This window comes from Anabrus simplex, chromosome 1 (assembly GCF_040414725.1).
Source record: "Anabrus simplex isolate iqAnaSimp1 chromosome 1, ASM4041472v1, whole genome shotgun sequence".
NCBI classification, from domain to species: Eukaryota; Metazoa; Arthropoda; class Insecta; order Orthoptera; family Tettigoniidae; genus Anabrus; species Anabrus simplex.
The window spans coordinates 1,565,069,125-1,565,093,455 of NC_090265.1; the positions used below are offsets into that span (position 1 = coordinate 1,565,069,125).

General features: G+C 38.2%; 1 protein-coding gene across 1 annotated transcript in view; it reads left to right on the top strand.

The window, feature by feature from the left end:
- LOC136858527 (tRNA (34-2'-O)-methyltransferase regulator WDR6) overlaps positions 1–22,075 on the top strand; it is a 274,003-nt gene extending 251,928 nt beyond the window's left edge. The window contains exons 15-16 of the mRNA XM_068225585.1: positions 15,438–15,603; positions 21,909–22,075. Coding sequence (XP_068081686.1) covers positions 15,438–15,603; positions 21,909–22,038 — 296 coding nt within the window. The 3' untranslated portion in view covers positions 22,039–22,075. The remainder of the gene's footprint in view (positions 1–15,437; positions 15,604–21,908) is intronic.
- The last annotated feature ends 2,256 nt before the right edge of the window (positions 22,076–24,331 follow it).

The following is a 24,331-nucleotide window of genomic DNA, read 5'->3' on the forward strand; positions in this document are numbered from 1 at the left end:
TAGATGAGATTGAGAAGAGAGACTTCAGCACACGCCGTAAAAAAATCTTAGGCGTTTGGTGCAAGAAACTGGAGTAACTAGTAGTGTTAGAGTTTTGTAATTGGATTATAGAGAGAGTTAATTCTGGGGAAATCGAAAAGTTTTTTTTTTTTTTTTACTGGGGAAGCATGGTTTTATCTGCATGGTCACATTCTCAGAATAATGGTATTATAGTTAGGAGAAACCAGACTTTGTACTCGATAAAACATCTTTGTATGGTGAAAAAATTGGAGTCTGGTGTGCACTTAATGGACACAGAATTATCAGGCCTATTTTTTATGAGGGCACATTTAACAGCGAGCATTACATGAATAAGATCCTTGACCAGTTCTTGACAAACTGACTTATGGAGAGTGCTTGTTATTTTCAACAAGATTCCGCCACTGCTCACACTGCCAAAGCATCCGTGACAGAATTGCATCAAATTTTTGTTACGAGGATTATAAGTAGGTACGTGTGCCCCTGTGAAGCCCAGACTTATCACCGTGCGACTTTTATCTATGGGGACTCTTAAAATTAAGGTATATGCGAGAAATCCTTACCACTGTATAAATGAGTTTAACAAGTATATAAGAGCTGAAATGTAGTCAGTCAGTGCTAAAGAACTTCTCAACGTAAGTAACAAACTCATAAGGAGGTGGCAGCAATGTATAGCAGTGAATTGCGAACATCTTCAGTGCCATGTGAACGTTGGCTGCATTATGGCAAAGTGCTTGGCGGGAGACAAGCTTGCAGTGCAGGCAACCGGGTGAGTGACAATCCCCGTCATAGATAAAACAATGTCCCAGTATGTGAAAGCACACAAAAGTCAATCACTGGCAAATATATTTTCTTTTGACTTTATATGGGGGATCAAAGTAAAGCAAATAGTCTTCACGTATGGAAGTTATTTCTAAAACTAACGTCAAGTTCCTATCTCACTTCTTAATTTATGACAAGAAGAATGTATCCTTAGTTATGGTTTCATGCGTGACTCAGCTGGCTGAACTGCCGGTAGGAATTTCACAAGCAAAGTACTTTTAAATCTTAACACAGTCACATGCAGTGCTGGGTTCATTTAATCTGTAGTATAATATTGATAAAATAAAAATTGGTGATATACGTTCAATTCTTGAGAACAAGTGGATTGTGTTTGTGTAGTTTGCGAGTTCATGCTCGTGCATGGGGATTCTTAGTTCAAAGAACAAAGGCAGAAGAGTGTACAATGGATCCTCAAATTAAGAAGAAAAGTTCCGTAGGTAAACTCCGGGGTAAAGAACGCAGTATTATAATGAGCTCCCCCTGTGGGTGGGGGCGGTAGAATAACACCCATGGTATCCCTGCCTGTCGTAAGAGGCGACTAAAAGGGGCCCCAGGGGCTCTGAACTTTGGAGCGTGGGGTGGCGACCACGGGGCCCTTAGCTGAGTCCTGGCGTTGCTTCCACTTACTTGTGCCAGGCTCCTCACTGTCATCTATCCTATCCGACCTCCCTTCGTCAACTATTGTTCTTTTCTGACCCCGACGCTGTCAGGTTTGCGAGGGCTAGGGAGTCTTTCATTTTCACGCCCTTCGTGGCTCTGGTCTTCCTTTGGCCGATACCTTCATTTTTCGAAGTGTTGGACCCCTTCCATTTTACTCTCTGATTAGTGTTATATAGAGGATGGTTGCCCAGTTGTACTTCCTCTTAAAACAATAATCACCACCACCACCACCACCATCTTATAATGAGTGTCCTGGATTATTTTTAAAAGACGAGTAACGTGAGTTGCACAGTTAGTGAAATGTCTAGAGCTATAAGGAATGAATGCACACAGGGTCCTCCTTTGCAAACCTCCGTCAAGATAAGGCAAAAAAGAGAAGGATGGCAGGAAAATGCAAGGAAAATGTTATATGATGATATTGTGCAAAGTGGAGTGCATTGGGTGGTTCACTCTCTTATTTGCAAACATACCACTGATATTGAATGTGATTTTGACTCAGGTAAATGGAAACAATTCTCTGCCACTATTTTCCAAAACTATGCATTACTTCTTACATGATATAGGCTTCCATTATTTAAGATGGGGTAATAAAGCATCTTTCATCAAAACCAATGAAAAAATTAATTGGAGACACAGAGATATAGGGGAGATACCACATTTAACGGCCCAAAATTAATATATAATATAATTCTGGGTAAATGTTGGTTAGATAGTGAGAAAAAATGGAAGGATACGATGGTGAGAAGTGCACGGCAGACCACTGTCGAAAGGATGAGCTCGGGATCTAGGGCGCCGATAGGCCAAGGACCGAGATTTGCATTAGTTCACCCGGGTGATGAACATGGTTCTGCTCCAAATGCTGAACTAATATTTTTATGCCACACAAACACAGCAGACACCCATGAGAAAATGACTGGTGAAATATATGAGAAGTGATTTGCGAAACAACTGTTGTCGAACTTTCCTGAAGCCATTTTCCCCTGTGGGTAGGGGCTCTGAACTTTGGAATGTGGATTGGCAACCACAATTCCCCTAGTTGTGTTTGGCATTACCTCCACTTACTTGCGTCACGCTCCTTGTTTTCATTTTTACTACTCTGACCTCCCTTTGTCAGGTCTTTTCCGACCCTGACGATATTAGATTTCTGAGGCCTAAGGAATTTTTAATTTTCTTGCCTTTTGTGACCATTCCCTTTCTTTTTCTGATATCTTCATATTTCAAAGTATTGAACCTCTTCCTTTTTCCCTCTGATTAGTGCAAATAGAATATGGTTGCCCACTTTCACTACCTCTTAAAACAATAATCACCACCACCACTCCTGAAAGTGCCGTGATCATGCTGGATAATGCCGTCTACCACTCCCATAAGTCGGGATCTTTGCCAGTGGCTTTTTGGCGAAAAGGTGACATCATACAATGATTACATTAAAAAAAATATTTTTGAGAACAAGATGCTAAAGTGGGAATTGTTGCACATCGTTTCTCCATGTATGATAAGCAGGGAATAGATGAAATGACAAAAGCGTCAGGTCGGCAGATTCTACGTCTTCCGCCTTATCACTGCAAGTTAAACCCTATTGAGATGGTGTGGACTCAGGTAAAAAACTACATCCGTATTATCATAATAACATATCACTCAAGAAAAATGATATAGAAAATTGAATCACTGCTGCCTATAAGAATATTATGGTGGACAACAGGGCAAATTACATGAACAACGTAAAAATGAAGTTATGAAAAGTAGACAAATTGCAGGACGATGATGTTGAACAGTTTTTAATAAAATATCTTCATCCTTGGCTTCATCTCCCGAACCCAGTTCATCCAATGTGGGAACATTAGGCCTTGCAGAAATCATAGAAGGTATACGTCCACTATCTGAGAGTAATGACAGTGATTAAGGTCATTCGTATTTAATTTACCACTCTTCAAGTATCCATTTATGAATGAATTTTATAAATGTTAAATGGTAAATGCCTAACTGTGACGCACTGCTTGAGCTACACTCGAGTGTGATCTTCAAAATTTGATATGGTAACAATGCACTCCATTTACGCTGTACTGCATTTTAAGGTCCAAATGCTCTATAGAAGCCATATACTCTCAGTTTCTACTTACATGAGCCATTACACTAGATGATCATCTAAAGGGTACTTGCCTTCATATTATACACTTCATCACAATCCGTACAAAAGTATATTTCGCTCTCTGGACATCAAAATTTTAAAATATCGAAGTGTGGAACCAAAATAAAAATTTAAGTCACGAGCTCAGAAAAATAAAAATCGTCACTGCAACAAGAGCTTGACATACACCACGCCAAAGCAGATGAAGGGTACCTAGTGGAGGAACAGACAAAACTACTTATAAAAAGGATCCAGCCAAGAAAACCGTGTGCTTCGACCTCCAGCAGTGCCTTCCAACATCAGATTTGCAAGGTAATGAATCATTCCACGAGAGGCAGCAATGGACGTATAATTTAACTCTACACAACTTTAATACCATAACAGCAATTTCCTTTGTATGGCATAAATATTTTGCAAAGCAAGGAGGAAGTGAAATTTCTTCTTGCATTTATAAATATCTAATAATGAAACTTGATCCCCTGAGGGTGGGGGACGCAGACGAAGAATACACCCACGGTATCCCCTGTCTGTCGTAAAAGGCAGCTAAAAGGGGCGACCAAGGGATAATTGTATTAGAACCATGACACTGCTTGTGATTAGTACCACCATGCGGGGAACACCATGGATCGCTTTTACTTGTGCATAGTACCACTATGTTAGGTACCAAATAGGTTTGCGATTAGTAGCAAAAGAGTGCGTTGCTGGCTTTTACACCTGTGATTAGTATCACTATATGAGCAACACCATGGTTCTGGCTTGCCTATGATTAGTACCAACTATATGAGGAACACCACGGGATAGCACAAGTCCCTGTGGATCATACACTTATGTGGTGAACACCATACGTTTGCGTTGCCTGTAAATGGCGCTTCAATGTGCGAACAACCATAGGTCTGTGTTACATGTGCGCATTACATTACCTGTGAGTAGTACCATAATGTGTGGAATACCGCGAGTCTGCGCTACTTTTGATTAGTACCGCAACATGACAAATACCATGGTTCTACTTTCCTAGCGATAAGTATCATTAGGCAGGGCCGATGACTTGGATTTTGGACCCCTTTCGACTCCAAGCATCATCGATTCAGTATCATGCTATAGAAGCAGTCCCTTGGTCAGTAATACTATTGTTTTACGCCAGCTTCTGTGCATGTGAGGCACCATGGGTCGGTTCCACTGATTGTTTTAAATTCATATCCATTCATTCATTCTTCATCCTCACGTTTTGAATTCTGGTTATTGGAGGATTTTGGACTTTTAATTTTAAACTACAAGCATCATCATCATCATCAATAATGAAACTTGAGAATTCTGCGAGACACATCTCAATGTACTGTATTCGGATTCTTGTGGATCACAGAACAAGAATAACTTCCTTGTTACAGCTTGCTTCGTTGCCTTACAAAACTCCACCACTTTGATGACCATTGACCATAAATTTTTACTTTCTGGTCACACATACATGGAATGTAATAACTACAGCATTGAGACAATAAAGAAGAGAACAAACCTGAAGATAGAGCACCAGCACAATTGGGCAAATCTAATGAGCCAAGCAATGCCTGATGATTCACAGGCAGATAATTCCAGTAGAACGGACAGACTGACTGGACAAAGCTGTTTTTAGTAAACTTTCTAATAGATGAAGAAATTAAAAAAGGAAAAATTAGATTATATGTTATAAACCATATTATGAAATGAATTAGATTCCAAGTAAATATCGTATTATAATAATTGTTTTAAGTATTATACTAAATCTTAATTAGTACTGTAATGTAATATTAGTTAAAGGTATTATTCTTTATGTTTCATTTTCGATGTGACTTGTGTGTCACTGGAAGTAATTTTAATATTTTTCTAGCTATACATTGTTTTTTATTTGATTTTTAACAGCTAATCATAATAATTGTCATTAATATTGCAATTGGGACTCATGATCTTTTATGTTCACAACAAGTAAATCTATGAAAATAAATAAAATTGAAGCGTCTGTTTGTAATGTCAAAATAACAGCAGTTCACTAAGTGCATATGAAAGTATATACGGTACTTATAACTAAAAACCAATTTTTACAATTTTTGTCTGTCTGTTTGTGCCGGCTAATCTCCAAAATGGTTGGACCAATTTTATTTTATTTAAATACCACCTCTTCAATACAATTCAAAATGTTAACATATGAGTTAAAATATAAGTTGAGACATGTTTTGCCCCTTCTTATGAGGCATCCTCAGTCAATAACAAAATCTCAATTTTACCAGGTACCTGGTTAAAAATTATTCTAAAATAGGTTGCAAAATGACATATGTTAAAGCAAAATTTACAGTTCATCACAAACAATGTTTCCAAATTAATTAAAAACTCTAATACGATAATGAATATTTGTACAAAAATTCACTTGAAAAAAGAAGGTGTCATGTGATTAAAGATAACAATATTGATGGCTTGAAGCCATAGTCGATGTTTGATATTAATGAAGATTTACATGTTAATACAAAATGGTAGAGAGGGTAAAAAACAAATGCGATGTTAAGTACGAAATGGTGAGGAAAATAGATTAGTCCAACTATAAGTAATCTGTTGAACTGTAATGTGAATGTAACATTTTTCTGGGCTAGACATTAACCAGAAACAAACTTTAGAACTTGTTGATTAATCTTACATAGACTGTATTGAGTAAAACGCGCCAAGATCAAATACTACGACATTGGCACACTATTGGAATGCTTTTCCTCACCATTTTGTACTTAACATCGCATTTGCTTTTTACCCTCTCTACCATTTTGTATTAACATGTAAATCTTCATCCATATCAAACATTGACTACGGCTTCAAGCCTTCAATATTGTTATCTTTAATCACATGACACCTCCTTTTTTCAAGTGAATTTTTGTACAAGTATTCGTTATTGTATTTGAGTTTTTAATTAATTTGGAAACATTGTTTGTGATGAACTGTAAATTTTGCTTTAACATGTGTCATTTTGCAACCTATTTTAGAATAATTTTTAACCAGGTACCTGGTAAAATTGAGGTTTTGTTATTGACTGAGAATGCCCCATAAGAAGGGGCGAAACACGTCTCATATTGTAACAATGTTTTAACTCATACGTTAACATTTTGAATTGTATTGAATAGGTGGTATTAAAATAAAATATTTTTTACATATATGATACTTTCAATACGGACCTACAATGATTTTCATTACTTGTAATGGGCCGATTTTGTCGGGACTTTCATCGGCAGATAGCTGATGATATAAGGAGTAACTTAGGCTACTTTTAAATTTTCTGTCTCTTTGTTCCGTTTAATCTCCGAAATGGTTGGATTGATTTGATGGGACTTTCACTGGCAGATAGCTGATGGTATAAGGAGTATAGGCTACTTTTAAATTTTCCAAAGAATTGGGGGGGGTGGGGGACGGCGCGTATATAAAAATAGGCGAAAAATCGAATTTGTCGTACAGGGACGAGACAAAGCTCATTTTAAGCCCCTTGACTCAAAGAGCGAAACTCAGTAAGCTCTACAGGACCAAAAACCATGTTTTAAGGCCCTAAAACCAACCATTATGGAGATATTGGCATCGCACTACCCCTGCTCAAGGAATCCGATAAAGAAATGACCAGCCATAACAATGGCAATGTCACTCAACGATTCTACAGCAACGAGATTTGCCACCCAAAATTGGTACACATATGAATTAGTATCCGTAAAAATTATGCTGTGTGGATAAAACACTCACAGCACCCCTTTGGGCTGGGATGGTAGGGGAGTAAAGCATAAAAATAATCTATCTACAGTATATAAAAATGTATGTAAATGACACATCTCTTAAACCACTGGAGCAATTTCAACCAAACATGGTACACTCATTACTTACTATCTGGAGACGAGCATTGTGGGGGTAAGCCACTCCTAGCACTCTTAGGTGTAGGGGTCAGGGTGTGAGGTATAAAAATAATCTAGTGTCAAATCCATAGTTTTCAAGGTCGCTGAAATGAATAGTGACACTCTGGGTTTTTTTAAACTCCAAGTTCGGCCCCCTTAGGATGGAGGGTGAGGTGGGTGAGATATAAGAATAATCGAAAGTAGTGTCGAATCCATAGTTTTTGGGGTCGCTGAGATGAATAGTGACACTCTGGAATTTTTTTTATAAAGTCCAAGTTCAGCCCCCTTTGGCATAGGAGGTGAGAAGGTGAAAAATGACTAATATGACCGAGATTATATATGTATGCTTGTATGTGTGTATGTTCCAACAAAGCTGTCAACTAAATATGGCACAAATATTACTAGCGTGAAATATAAATATAACCAATGCGATGACCTATAGATTTCATGGGCTTGTAAGTTTCCTAAAAATCCTCATTTTTACCCCCTAATCAAGATGGCAGCACACATTGCCGGACGAGCTAGAAAATTGAAATTCTGAAAAATTATAGCTTTTAGCCTGTAACCGATGGAAAAATCCCAAGATGTTCAAATGTTTTAACATTTTACCCTGAAAAGCACGGAAATATCAAGGCAATTTTAATGACGGTGTGGACTTTCGTTTCGAGGTAATTGGTGGCTATACAGTAAGTCGTATCACAAAGCGAATAACACATTCGTACCCAACATGAAGAAATCTACAACTTTGGTCCTATGATGTTTTTTCTTGTCTCTATCCCTTATACATTAAATGAAGCTTCGTTTCTCGATTGTAGGTACATTTTGGCATGCCCATCATACTACTCCGTAATTTAAACCCACCGAAACTTTGCAATGGTACTAAATTGCGAGTAGTGCCATTGCAAGGAAACGTTATAGAAGGTCGTATAATATCCGTCCGGATGCTGAAAAGGTGGGATGGTATTTATTCCACGGATTCCCATCATACCGTCGAATTTTCCCTTTGATTTCAAAAGACTGCAATTTCCTATCGATATCAGCTTTGCTATGACAATCAACAAGTCACAAGGGCAAACGTTAAGCAAAGCTGGCATAGATTTAATCAAGGGTTGCTTTACCCATGGGCAGCTATACGTCGCATGTTCATGAGCGAGGGATGCCGCTAGCGTTGTTGTTGTTTTAGCCGAAGGAAATCATACACCAAACATTGTATATAAAGAGATTTTTCAACGAGATTAATACAAGCCAAAAAATTCAAACTATTGCAAACGTTGACAAAGAAACTTTATAAGTCAAAATAGCCCAAGGAAATCATACACCAAACATTGCATATGAAGAGATTTTCCAATGAGATTAATACAAAAGAAGAAAAAAAAAAGGAAAAAGAAAATCAAAATACTTCAAAAGTTGACAAGGAAGCTTTATAAGTCAAAAAGAAAATTCAACATGTTTGAAGTCGCAGGTACAGCTATTAAAAATAAGTATTGTATTTCATCCAGTTGACCTATATAAAACAATGTGTGTTAATAAAATATAATGTTTTATTTTCCTTTTAAATAGATAGTTTAAAACATCTAACGGCTGAAGTAAGAAACGCGGGTGAAGCCGCTGAAACATGCTAGTAAATAAATAAATAAATGGCCCATAAATGTATTAATTCATGTTCAATCACTCTTTCTAAAACAAATGCATTTTTGAACCAATTCATAATTAAAGATCTTTTTTGGTCACACACGTAGACCATATATTACTCGAAGGTTACACTTGCCCATGTGTGAGAGAATAACTTTGGTCGCCGTCTTGAACGCAATAACACTTTGGCAATACCAGTATTGGTTCAGACTGACTCAAGTCTACGGAGTAAGATGTCGAGATTGTACATTCATGCCAACTCTGTGTGCTTAAGTTTCTGATGCCTGTCCACTTCCTGAAGGATTTCAATTTTTTATTCATTAGTAAGCAGTTTTATGACTTTTTCCATATCAATAACTAGGCTATCAAAAGACATATGACCGAGCGAGTTGGCTATATGATTAGGGGCGCAGAGCTGTGAGTGAGCATTCAGGAGATGGTGGGTTTGAACCCCACTGTCGGCAGCGCTGAAAATGGTTTTCCATAGTTTCCGCTTTTCAGAACAGGCAAATACTGGGGCTGTACCTTAATTAAAGCCACGGCCGCTTCCTTCCCACTCCTAGCCCTTTCCTATCCCATTGTCGCCATAAGACCTATCTGTGTCGGTGCGATGCAGGCTAAAGCCAATTGTAAAAAAAAAATTTTAAATGTTAAAACATATTTTCAAACAGTCCACTGATAATCTGGCATACATATTGGATTTGGTAAAATCAATTATACTGTCTCATAGGCCACAAATAACTGCCCATAATTCTAGATGCACCTCAATAAACCCCCACCAGCAAGGCTAGTGGAAAGGCATTTCATTGAAAAAATTCTGCCAGTTTTATCAAAGAAAATGTGCTACTGTATATGTAAGGCACAAAAGAACAAATGGAAGGACATAGAATACTGGTGTCCAGACTGTCAATTTAGGTTGTGTCTTGAGTTTCGTTTCAAGGAATTTCATACAAAAATAATCCTGTAAATGCGAAAGGAATGCTTTTTTTATACTACCTTTGTGTGTATGTAGATTGAGTATTACCATATACTGCAAATATCATTCTTGTTTTGTAAATATACCTGGAACAAATACCAAAAGTGGAACTTAACAAATTATATATTTTTGCAAATATTGTGGGTGGTTATAAACAACCCTGAACTGCAGCCATCACATTGGTCATGATCTCAGTAAGTAGTCCTAAAATGTTCATTACATTATGTTTTGTAGCTTTAATATTATGAATTCTTTAACTTGATGGTGTCTAAATCTCTGTTGAGCTTCAATTTGAATACTACCTTGGAAGTGAGCAGCTCACTATTAAACTGCTTGCTCGAGGGGTTAAACTTTGAGATTTTAAACATTTCAGCAGATGCCAAAGAAGTACCATGGTACAAAATATTTTCATTGTTCATGAAAGACTGTGACAAAGCTAGGAAACAATCTATTAGAACCAGAAATATATAAAGCCTTCTGGAAACTCAGAAATTGCACGAAAATGATTCACAATGAAAAATGTAATTATAAATCATAACTTTTATAATGTTAAAACATCTCATGATTATTGGATATCAGCTATATCACTCGTTGTTGGTTCTGAAGAAATGCACGGTGACAGATTTGTATTACCAGCCTCTCTATCAGAACTTAAAAGGTATTTTGTTAAAACCTTTGTGCCTACTGATATTAATCGCATCATGAATACTGCATGTTACTACAAGTCACGTTCAATACCTTCATCTGATAATTTGTATTTCCAGTATGCTGGTCTAGATGCTGAGGCAGAAGTGATCACATCAGTTCAAACCAATGCTAAGGGACTAGATCATATCGCTGTGTTTTTAGCAACATAATGTCAAGATATTCTGCTGCCACTTATTGAACATGTTCATAATTACTCCCTCCAGAATATTGTATTTCAAACCCAATGGAAGCTTGCAAATGTTAAACTAGTTCCTAAAGTATCTAAACTGGAGAAATGTAATGATGCTATGTAATTATATTTGTCCTATAAAGGTCTTGAAAGAATGATTCACGACCAAGTCTATTTATATCTGCATTGGCATGCTCAAGATGTTGAAATGAGAGTATTTGCTGCGGGAAGCTCGGCCCTAACTGTTTCTATGAGTCTATGCAAGGCATGGGCAATACAAGTAACATGAATTAAAGAAGGGTAGAACGTTTTAAGGAGAGGTGGAGTAGCAGTCATGTAGGGAGCATCATCGGAGACAAGGAGAAGGACTTTAGAATCAATAATACTTCCAGGATACAACAATTGCAACCCCTTGTTGATAAAGTAGGCAATGCTTTGACTATTGACTTTCTCACGCTGCTTGGAGCAAAGAAGGAGACCAGTAGATGCCTGATTGGGTTCCAGTTTTTCTACTATAAGATTAGCAATGTACCTGACCACAGAGTTGGTGGTTTTGTCCACACACATAACCATATGCAAGACTCCCCAATATCCTCCTTGATTGACAACATGACCTCATTGTAACAAATATACGAGTAATTTTTCTGTAGTATAGATGTTAACGGTATGTGCTACTTGGTGTATTTCTGTAAAAATATCTCTGAAAACTAGGGCTCTAACATATCAGCATAGAAACCATTATGGGTTGAGGGAGATACAGGGTGTCTGAAAATAAGTTATAAAAATTGTAAGAGGGCATAGTGTTCTGAAACAAAAATCTATCTCTAGCATATTTTATTTCTTCCTTGTGAAAGCTCACCTAAATATCAACAAATAATTGTAAGTTAAATCATGAGCAACTTCTGTGTCAGCCTATGTAGCATGTGATGGCCAAGCTCTCTTGCTTGATATCCTTGGACTGTGTGCTACTTTACCACACTGACGTGTCACGCGTTCACATGCAACCTTGCTAGTAGTGGCAGTGTATCATAGAGCAGCATCTGATCATCATGCTTGGATAATGTAGCGTCTTTATCGTGATTATCGTGTGCTAAAGTATCATGAACTGACTGGCGTACAAAACTGAAATCCTAGTAGTAAAACTCCTTCTGGTTTCGGCTGAGCAAAATGCAATTGTTTTATTAAACATATCAGTAAACACAGTACATTTTGTGCATGTCGAAGTTCACCACACTGCAAAATAAAAATAAAATAAAAAAATAACTGAAATTTCATACCCACGTAAGATAAGTTATGTACCTGGTGAGTTGGCTGTGTGGTTAGGGGCACACGGCTGTGTACTTTCATCCAGGAGATAGTGAGTTCGAATCCCACTGCCAGCAGCCCTGAAGATGGTTTTTCATGGTTTTCCATTTTCACACCAGGAAAATGCTGGGCTGTACTTTAATTAAAGCCACGGCCGCTTCCTTCCCAGTCCTAGCCCTTTCCTATCCCATTGTTGCCTTAAGACCTATCAGTGTCAGCGCGACATAAAGCAAAATTGTAAATTTAAAAAAAACATAACTTATTTAATAAAAGTAAACATTACAAACATATCCTGTGATAGTCCCAGGCTAAGTTTAGAACAAAATATCCTTGGATAGGTTAATGAAACGAAGTCCAACTTAGTTCTATATGTAATTATTGTTCTGATAGGTATTAATCAGAAATGTATACCACTATTAATGCCAGACATCATCTTTATGTTATTTAAGTTGCCTTTACAGTTTGCTTTAGAGTCCTTAGGCCATGGAGGAGGTATGTTTAGCGATAATTGATTTATGTTCATTGTTTATATATCGTACATACTGTGAACAGTAATATTTTTTTATTTCAATTTTGTAGAATGTTTCACCCAGTGTAGGCCACAAATGCAAAATCTTATGGGAAATGATGATTTAAATTTCTCTTTCCTCATTCCCGCTTGTCCACTCTCCTCCCCTCCATGTATTGTGTTATGCAATGCACTCTTCTGCATTGCTTGCCACATGTAAACAGCCAGTCATGCGCTCATGTCTGGACTCCGTTGACTAGTGGATATTCTAATAATTTCTGCATACCCCATGCATTTTCCTTGGAAATATTTTAATGCTGTTATTAACACTTTTCACCGTTAACATTATGTTGTGAATTCAGTGCAGTACGTCGCAGGACTTAGAGATATGAACTTTCTGGTTTCAGGTGAGCAAAATGCATTTGTTTTATTGAACATATCAATAAAAGTACATTTTGTGCATGTCGAAATTCACCACACTGAAAAAATAATTACTGAAATGACATACCCACGTAAGATAAGTTATGTACCGGGTGAGTTGGCCATGTGTTTAGGGGCACGCAGCTGTGAACTTGCATCCGGGAGATAGTGGGTTCAAACTCAACTGTCGGCAGCCCTGAAGATGGTTTTCTGTGGTTTCCCATTTTCACACCTTTAATTAAGGCCATGACCGTTTCCTTCCCACTCCTAGCCTTTTCCCTGGCAATTAACCAAATGGCTTAGGAAAAATGGATGATGGATCCTCTCTTACATTATTGGGTTTATTATCAAATCAAAATCAAAATCTCTTTATTTGCAAATGAGGTGTCTACCTCGGTGGCAAATGTCCCTACATTTTCCATAACTTATTTTCAGACACCCTGTATACCGTAGTTTGTGTGAGCGGAGTCTGTCTCATGTTACTTTCCATGTCTGCTGTTGCGTTGTGACTGGCACTATCTGCAAGATGCTGAAGGTGGTATTTTTTTTTCTCTTGTGAAGTCTAAAACACAATAAAGTGATGAAAATTAGAAACTAAGATGAGTTATAGAAAAAGTGAATAGCTATTGAATGCATTTTGTAATTTTAAACTATTTCATTTAAGCCACTATTATTCTAAAGTTAATAAAGAAAAAGAACACTACAGGCCTTGAATGGCCTTGGCTTTCAATAATGGCTGTTGCCCGCTTATGGTCTACAGATATTGGGTGGTCGTGTGGTCAGGATGACGCATCCCTCAGCCCTATTGCCTTGCCTCCATGACCGCTGCTTACTGTAGCTTCCCAATTGTCCTCATCATGCTGGGTCAACACCTTTCCAGACCTCATAGCTTTCTAAATTACTGCCAATACTGGAAATCAAACCCAGGCTGCCTGGACAAGGTATCTTTAATTATAGGAGCCAATATCAAAACCTTAGTTTTAGATTAATGTGAAATTTAAGATATATATATACTTTCATACATACTTGTTTATTGCAGTTCTGGCGGAAAACAATCTTGCCATCAAAAGTCATTCCTGGAAATTGTATAAGCCATTGTTTTATAAGTGCACTCTTAGATGATTTTTATTTTTAGGTATGATGAACTATATTCACTTAAACAGATGTCCTTTCACTGGAGACTTGACACAGTTTGTCCCTTCTTACTACCTGCTTCTTGTTCTTCTGAGCTAATCCTCCCCCTCCTCCCGATCACTCAACATTCCTTTGGTGATAGTTGTCTGGGAAGATCAAGTTTCAGTGAAAAACACTCCCTCTGCTGTTCTGCTCTTCATTCAGAGATATACATTATGTGATTGTAAAAATTATAGTGGTTGAATTTTATTTTAAATGTTCAAAATAGGCATTTTAGCCATTAGATTAGTAATATAGGATTTAAAGGTCCAAAAAGGCATTTTAGGGCTCATAAAACTCTATAAATGTAAGGGATCATGAAATGTCGACATATTTTAAAATGTTCATGTTATTTCTTAAGGAACAAAATAGGCATTTGCCTTAAAAACCCAGGTATAGTAATAATATTGCCTGGCTCGATGAGGAAAGGAATGGGAAACTACCTCATGCCTCATTTCTCTAGTACACCTCTTCCATAACATTAATCTATGACAGCTGATGGTGGATCTGTTGAGGATCCATCCTGACTGAGAAATCAACATTTGTACAATACAGTCCTTTTCTGTGGGTACTTGATGAGGCTTCCATGTCATTGTGGAAGTAATGGGTGTGCTGTTGCAAGCTTGCAAGTTTGAGCATCAGCTGCAGTGTTGCACACACAATGAGAAAGAATTATGAAAGTATACAAAAATGCATCTAAAGATGATTACTTACCCAAGTGTTTTATCATTTTTGTATTTTGTGTTCTAATTTTTATTTGTTGGTATATAGTTGACAGTAAAGGCATTTGGGGACTTAAAGAATCATACCATCCTATGTCTTGGCTGAAGTGAATGTGCAATGGTATTTGTAACAGTATTTTTCTTATTTCTTCACTGTTCATTCTCTTTATGATAACTTTCCTTCTTTATTTTCTTTTCTTTACAATTGCAGTTTTCCACACCTTAATGCTCAAGGTTGCATGGTGAATAATTTTCCTTGTTTATGAAATCCTGGAGAGGTGGTAATATTATGTTGTTGTTGTTTATATTAATCAGGGCTGAAATTTATGGGTCAATTTCTGGTAAGCACATCCATTGACCAGAGAGTGCTCTTGTGGAGGTGGCATTGTGACTACAGTGCCAGTAAACTCCAAGCTTCTGTTATTTCGGAGTTCTGCAGTACAGTTGCAGACATTCAAGGCTTGCAGGCTTGGTGCTCTGGGTAAGTATCATATTTTCATACACTGATTTACAAATTAACAAAGAACAGTTGCTTGCAGACCAAGTATTCTATTAATACTGCTAGAACTAGGTAGTGGTGATGATAGTGGTGGTACCGGGCAAGTTGGCCGTGCGGTTAGGAGCGCGCGGCTGTGAGCTTGCATCCAGGAGATTGTGGGTTCGAATCCCGCTGTCGGCAGCCCTGAAGATGGCCGCTTCCTTCCAACTCCCAGGCCTTTCCTATCCCGTCGTCGCCGTAAGACCTATCTGTGTCAGTGCGACGTAAAGCCATTAGCAACTAGGTATTACTGTTGAAAAGTGGTACGAGAACTGGAACGTGATCCACTGAGTCTCGGGAGGTCAGCTGAGTAGAGGAGGTTCCAGTCCTTTCCTTCTCTAGGCAAATGTGGTACCTAACTTTCCTTCCCTCTTCCTTGCCTATCCCTTCCAATCTTCAAGGTCCCTGTTCAGCATAGCAGGTGAAGCTGTCTGGACAAGGAACTGGGCCTCCTCCCCTGTTTCATCCTTGACAAAATGTCTCGCGTTAAAGCTCACTGCCCTTGAGGCGGTAGAGGTGGGTTCCCCTGCTGAGTCCGGAGAAAACCAACCCTGGAGGGTAAGCAGGTTTTTTAAATTAATAATAATTGAATACATGGGTCTTTCAAAATTATTTCAATAACTTTATTACTCAATTTTGTAGTAAGCTTTTGCTCATCACTGACTAACTGCTTGGCACTACTTGAAATTTTATTTACTAGTAAACTCAGCCCCTGTTTGATTAGGCCTAACTGTTTACCTGCTACAATCTCAACATAATTTGAGATAGTGGAAATGTTAGCTGTTTCGACTAAACTACTGGGAGCACTTAGCCTTATTTCATCATCTGCAGATCTTTTTTCAATAGTAATCATCTCAATGCCACTAGAAGCCTTTACCTGCAGAATCTTATGAATCTGTCTAAAAAGCTCAAAACACGTAATAATATCCTTCAGAAATTGTGTGGCTCAAGTTGGGGTTCCTCAGCAAAGACTTTAAGATCTTCTGCTTTGGGACTGGTTTTCTCGTGTGCGGGGTACTGTGCACCAGTTTGGCTGAATAGCACATATACAAGACTAATTGATACTCAACTGAATGCTAGTATACGGTTAATATCTGGTACTATCCAGTCCACACCCCTTTATTGGCTCCCAATTCTGTCAGGTAAAATGCTGCCTGATTTAAGATCAAATGCTCTCATTCAAGAATACAAAAAGATAGAAATGAACCCTCAACTGCCTGTTGTGGATGATATTACTGCTCTCAAGATAACGAGGCTCAAGTCACATCATCCATCTTTGCATGATGCTGTCACATTGGCCGATGGGAATTTTCACCCTTTAGAAGAATGGAGAAGTCGCTGGAAAGTTGCCACAGACAGTTCCTTACACAACATCTTTTCTGGTGAACATCTTCTTGGTGGACATCTTCTACCGCATAAGTTTTGGACCACTCTGAATCAGGTGAGAACAAATCATGGACGATGCAGGGATGCCCTTTATAAGTGGAAATATATTTCATCACCAGAGTGCGACTGTGGTGCCTCTCGGCATACGATTCCCCATATTGTAAGTGAATCTATACGACGTTCCTACACAGGTAGCCTGAGTGACTTTTTGGAACCAACAGAGGAAGCCATAAAGTGGATCACCCAACTGGACATTCTGCTATAACTAAATCTTGCTCCCAAGAAACATGTTTCTTGTCTGTGTATATTTATAAATATTATGTACTTGTATATATATGTCTAACTTGTTGCCATACGCCAATAATAATAATCTGCAGAATTTTCATATGTTTCATCTTCTGCTTCATTTTTTGGCTTTTTAAACAATGATAAATTTGAAATAATAGAAAATGTATGTTTCTTACTCATTGCATAGCTAATGCATCAAATATTATTTGTGAATTAAAACTACTTTAGAAACATGTTCACTGTGAATTTCAATGCACCGCAAATCCACAAACTCGTCGTAAGTTGTGAAGCCTTGGACTCGGCAGTTGCTGAGGTAAACGGCACCTGCCAACATGCAGCCTGTTGTTACCAGTCCTCCAGTCACTGTAAGGACAAGTCCAATAGTTATTATTCTATAGTTACAATACTATTATTCATCCCTAACGAACTTTGGTGACATACGTATTTAAGGCAGAAATAAAACTGTTAGGTTTAATTTCATTAAACAAAAACAACATTGTAAACTTTCAAATGTAACAAGGAATTGGGGGAGGGAGGAGGTAGAGAGCTAAACCCTCTTAACCCCTCCCTGGATCAGCCTGTGACACACATCACTTCTTTATTGATTTGTGATTGGTCCATGACAGCATTGATAGAAGTAACCTTTATGCAGCAATGGAATAATTGCAGACTCCAAGAAAACTGATTACACTAGTAAGAGCTACTATGGAAAATACCCTGTGTCAAATTTTCACAACATGTTGTCAAGTCCCTTCCTTGTCTTCATTCAGTCTGCTCTTCCTGTGTGTCAGCTGCATTAAGTTGTATTTTCTAGAAGACACACTTGCAGCAAGAATCACTTGCCAGTGGGTTAAAAAAAGTTATTAATTTTTTTAAATCTGAAAAGGTAGTAAGAGATTGGGTCATTATCGTTTGTCTTTATACAGGGCATATAACTTCCCTCAACTAACATTCAGTGGCAAATATTTACAATCCACATTTTAATTTTGTTGGGCATAATGGCACGAGCATGCTGGATTTTTTATTTTATTTTATGTTCTCTACTTCAGTTGCCTTTTCCAACAAAGAACGATCTACACACCTGAATTTCCAGTCTGTCTTCGTTGTGAGGAGATATATTTGTGTTTCGTGAATCATGTGCATCCGGCACATGCAGGAGACTTAGGATGATGATGATGATGATGCTTGTTGTTTAAAGGGGCCTAACATTGAAGGTCATCGGCCCCGGAGACTTAGGAACAGCCTTCACCATTTAAAATGTAAATGGTGACTGCAGGTTGCAACTCCCCAAATTATAGAATGAATCAAATAGCCATTGTTGATGCTCAAGGGAAAATTTCGGAAATCATTCAATCTTACATGAGCATGATCCGTGCTTAGGACATTTTCTTGTTATCGTACTACATTTCCCTCAATATTGATGTATTCTTCGCCTTTAGCTTGTTTTTCTTTTTGATTGTTTCATGCCCTTCTGTTTTTCATACTGGGCTTGTATCCTTCCTCTTTGAGGTTCATTTACATCAGCAGTACTGTAGTGCATTCAGATCTTAAACTGCTGTACAACAATAATGGGATAATTCTTCTCTTTCCTTCTCCCACGTTTTACGGTTAGCGCTGTCCTTTAACGGGTTTGCCAAAAAAACCGTCAATCTGAATGGTATTGGTTAAAATGGGTGAATATAGAGTTATATACAGAATTTCAAGCTACATCTGATGTTCTTGACAAAATGTTTAAAAAATTGAGTGTGGAAATTTTAATATAATGGAAATTTATGCCAAATGCAAAATCTTCATTGCATGGAACTTATCATGCTGTAACTCCTATTTTATATTCATTATTATGTTTATAATTTTTCCACTGCTGATAAAGAATCATTTCACCTCAGTGTAGGTAAGTTTGATTTTAAATTTGAATGATAAGAAAATGCAGTATGTGTCTTTTTTTTCAGTCATGCTGAGAGATTTTTATGTGCAATTACTAAAATGTCAGTCGCTGGCCAACGCCTTTTCTGTTGACTTTACATAGGGGTGGGGGTTGAAGTGAAGCAAATGGTCTTTTTATATGGAAATTATTTTTTCAACAAACCCCAAATTTTTGTATCACTTAATTCTTAATTTGTGACAGGAAGAACGTCTTCTTAATTTTGGTTTTACACGTGACTCAACTGGCTGAACAGCTGGTTGGAATCTCTTAATCATTGTGCATTTATAAGACATTCAAGCAGTGCTGTGTACATTTTCTGAAATTCATTGGTGTAGATGACGTTTGTCACTCTTCCAAAACTCATCTCGACGACTAACTGAGATCGCAGACCTTTTTGTTTGAACACTCTTGACACCATATCTGGACGGTAGCATGCCCCCTCTCTGAACTCAAGCTGGTCATAGATATCTCGGCCAATTGGGGTTGCAGGTGAAGATAATGAAGAAGTCAGTCTTTCCTAATTGTCTCACCAAACCCATAGTGTCTTGATACTTCTCGAACAAGCTGCAAGGAGAGCCTTGGAATGAAGGTGGAAGAATGACCATGTGATGATGGCTGTATTGTTGTCAGTAGCTGAGAACTGATCTCTCAAGTTTAGATAAACTTCAAAACAGAGGATGCTCTGATTAAACGTAGGTAGGAAAGCCCGTCTTCTTTTACTCTGATGTACATATCCACCACCCATTGAACAAAGAAATGTCCAGCACAAGCACAAGTCGGTAAGAAGCAGATTAAAGCATTGTCACCTTCTTCCTTACTCCGCCTTGGACTAACTCTCTGGGAATGTTAATGTGCCAGCCAGACTCTCCATGATAGAATAGGAATGAATAAGCCAGAGGGTCGAGTCTCTTCTCAATAACTTCAATCCTCATTAGTCCACCATCAGAACGAGAATAAGTCTGAAGATGATGTTCAGCAGGTGACTCACCATCCATTGCCTCAAAGATTGTGGCCACATCAAATGTGTCTGGTAGATTTCCACACACTGGATGGACTGTCGTGTTCTCAATTATTTTCATGAGCAATTTCTTCTTCTGAATTGAATTAGCCTTCACCACCTTGTACATTGTCTTGAACTGCTTCACGTATTCAGTGACATTCCACAGCGAGTCACCAAACTCTCTTATCGAGCAAGGTTTACAGCTTGTAGTCTTGAGCTTATGTCTGATGGGTAGTGGCTGCAGCAACACTTTAAATGTAGACTTGTCCATAAGTAGGAGCTTTGCTGCCTGGCTGAAGAGTGAAAAGTGGAAGCAGAGAAACTTTTCCTTTCTCACAGCAGAGAGATGAACGATTGTCATGCGAGCAGCTTTCTGATGTGCAATGATGTGCGTTGCAGTGAAGGCAAACCACTCTCATAATGCTGAGAGAGAGAGAGAGAGAGGTTTAGCTGGGGAAGGGAGATGCCTTTGTTCACTTGAGTTAAAGGGGAAATTTAAATCTTAAGTTCTCCATCTCGTCAAAGTAGAGATCCTGAATTCGATCATCATATTCAATGTCTTTTTAACAGTGTTTGACCAGTCTGAGGTTAATTTGTCACACCATTTGAGGTGTAGATGCCGACAGAGTCATCAGCGGAGATCAAGGACTCTTTTCGTTCGTCCATTGTGTTAGACGAGAATGTCTGAAGTGAATCGAGAGCTGTGACTTGTGATACTGGAAACTCACTCACTACATTTTAAAATATGTTCTCTAGCAGCTACATTTATTCTCATTCTCAGATCTCTTACATCATTTCAGACATTCATCTACTTTCAAAACTCATCCGTTTGAACAATTTAGGCCATATTAACAGAATGTCAGAAGAGAGGGAAGTATCCAGTTCGTTTTCCAAGAAAATAAATTATAAGTCAAGAAATTATTTTGTCAAGTCAACAACATGACCACATCATGTTCCGAGCTGTCAGTGGAGAGATGGCATCGAATGACATTAGTAGACAAATAAATTTGAGTGATGATTTTAAAACTATGAAAGATCACAGTATGAAGATAAAGTTGGAATTCAAGAAGACAAATTGGGGCAAATATTTGTTTATAAGAAGATGAGTTAGGGATTGGAATAATTTACCAAGGGAGATGTTCAGTGAATTTCTGAATTCTTTGCAATTATTTAAGAAAAGACTAGGTAAACACCAGATAGGGAATCTGCCACCTGGGTGACTGCCGTAAATGCAGATTTGTGGTGATTGATTGATAGACTACAGTTCTCGTTGATTGATTGATTGATTGATTGATTGATTGATTGATTGATTGATTGATTGATTGATTGATTGATTGATTGATTGATTGACTACAGTTCTCAGCATCTCAACTTTGATATTTTCACTTCTGTTTGAAAGATTTAATTAAGCTAAAGCCTATGTTCCTTTAAATGTTAATATGCCCTTCACATTCAACGAAACACAATGTTTACAAACAGGACCATGCTATAGATTAATATTTTAATGTCTTTGTACATACACTATATAACATAACTGTTTCCTTTTGTTGAAATTTGAACAATGTACATTGTTGTTAATGGCATAGTTTTGAAAACTCTTAACAGATATTACTTAATCACCAGTCATAAACATAGTATCTTTCTGTTTAGCTCCAACTTCAATGTCTGTGTCTATGGCCAAGGTATGGAAATTATCACTAGTGAGATGACCAGTTCAGAACAAGAGGAAGCAGAGATTTCTTGTGGTAAACAGTCTATTTGCAGTTCAGTTGATCCATAACTGAAAATCTGTGTAAAAAATGTTAATAAATTATTGATTATAAATCTATAATTTCTCTGGAGTATTTTCTTTTCTTTTCATAAGTTGTCTGGGAATTTCTGGCATGTCCCTTTGTTGGTATGAAAAAATTTTTATACATTAACAATTATCAAAGAATTGTCCATTTTTTTCCCCTTGAATCTTTTCATCCTTGCATTAATTTTAAAATCCTGCTCTGTGGCATAGGCTTAGCATGCTTGACTTCTACCCTCTGACCCTGGATTTGATTCTCGGCTCATCAAAGGATTTTAGCCCTGGGCAAAGGGTTGAAATGGGGTTGACGCAGCTTCTTGAGAGCAACTGAGGAGCTATCTGATATCAAAGGCAGGAGACCCAGTCATGAAAATCAAGTAATACAGAGGAGGGTGCCATCACAGTGACCACATGGCACACAAATATCTGCAGGTTATCTGGCTTAGACAGCAGGTACTTTGGCAGGACAGAGTTCTTACTGGCCTGTATATGCCATGGGCTTTGCTGATATTCGTCCATAGAACTGGACTGACCCCCTGTGGGTGGGGGACGCAGATGAAGAATACACCCACGGTATCCCCTGCCTTTCGTAAGAGGCGACTAAAAGGGGCGACCAAGGGATGATCAAATTAGAACCATGATACTACTTGTAATTCGTACCATCATGCAGGGAACATCATGGGTCGCTTTTACTTGCGTGTAGTACCACTATGTTGGGTACACAATTGGTTTGTGATTAGTAGCGACAGTGTGTGCTGAGGATGCATTTTACAGTACCTGTGCTTCGTACCACTATATGAGCGACACCGTGGTTCTGCCTTGTCTATAGTACCCACTGTCATGGGCACCCATGCGCGGGGTCAAGGTGGGGACGCCCCCGTCCCCTAGCTCTCAGGGAAAGGAAAAAATCTAATATAGTCAGGTGTTTTTCTTTCAAGAAAATGATTTAAAAATCGGTATTACATAGAAGTGGTAGGGGATACCGTGTGTGGTATTCTACTGTGGAATACAAGTCGCCATTCATCTTCCAAAATATCAAAAATATTACATACCCCCAGGTCTAGCCGCCCCTACAAACTATCCTATGGGCGCCCTTGCCCACTATGTGAGGAACACTACGGGATAGTGCGAGTCCCTGTGGTTAGTCCACTAGGGATGGGCTGCGAACGGAGTCGCGAAGAGTCGAGACTGCTACCTCTGGAACCAAAACTCTCGACTCCAGTGTCGATTCCACTGATGCTCTAACGCCATCTAACAACTATTGTCGGAACTGCTTGGAATTATAGTTCCACGTTCCTTCCTTGGTAACTTGTGATACGATGCATACAAGATGATTATTAGTAGAGATGAGAATTTGCCTATTTGCCTATTTTATTCCTGTGTTCGGAAACGTAGGCTTTTGAGATATAAATCTGTTTTAGGGTCTTTTTAGCTATATTTCGTTGGTTTTATTGTGCCTATAAAGGCCTATTTCAGGGGTTTGTGCCTATTTGGAGTATAAATGCCTATTTGATGCCTTTTGACTGTATTTTTAAAAAGGCCAATTTTCTTCCACTGCATTGTATTGTAGCTAGTGTGCTCGACAGAATTATCTTCTCTTTTTTCAATATCTGTTTACCCCACGAACAAAAGTGGGAATTCTCAGAAGTCACCAGAAATAGTTCTAGGGAAATTTCCATCAGGAGAAACAAGGAACAATTTGACCTCGAAGCCTTCAACACCTCCAACCTCCTAAGACCTAAGACACATGCGAGAACCAGTCAATGTCGGAATATGTTGCACAACCCATATGCCCTGTACCTCCCTTTCGATGCGAACTGTTGTACGCGTACGCTTTGTGTTCAGAACGTGTTGTGATTTATTGTGAAGTGGAAGAAGAAAAAGAAGTGTTTACGGCAATGCCCAAAGAAAAATCGTCGAAGTCCTAATAGCTGAAGCAGTGGATCACAAGGGATCCTAGTTTCACTGCAGATGGAAGGGTGGTCTGTCAACCTTGCACTAAGGAGGTAAGTTCGTTTGTTCCTTTCATCTTTTCTGTGATTGAGAACTGCGATCGCATTTCATTGTAGTATATATAGGCCTATTAATTTATGTATTGTGGCAAGTTGTTTTGTTGCTATGCTGTATTAGGCGTGAACTTTCAATTATTGTTTTATATTGCTAAAATGTAAATCATTAAATTACAAAACGAGGAGTTAGAACACCAATGGTCTCTTGACACAGAATGGATGAAAATTAAATTGGTATTTTGAACTGTGATTCATTTCCTGTAAAAATAGAG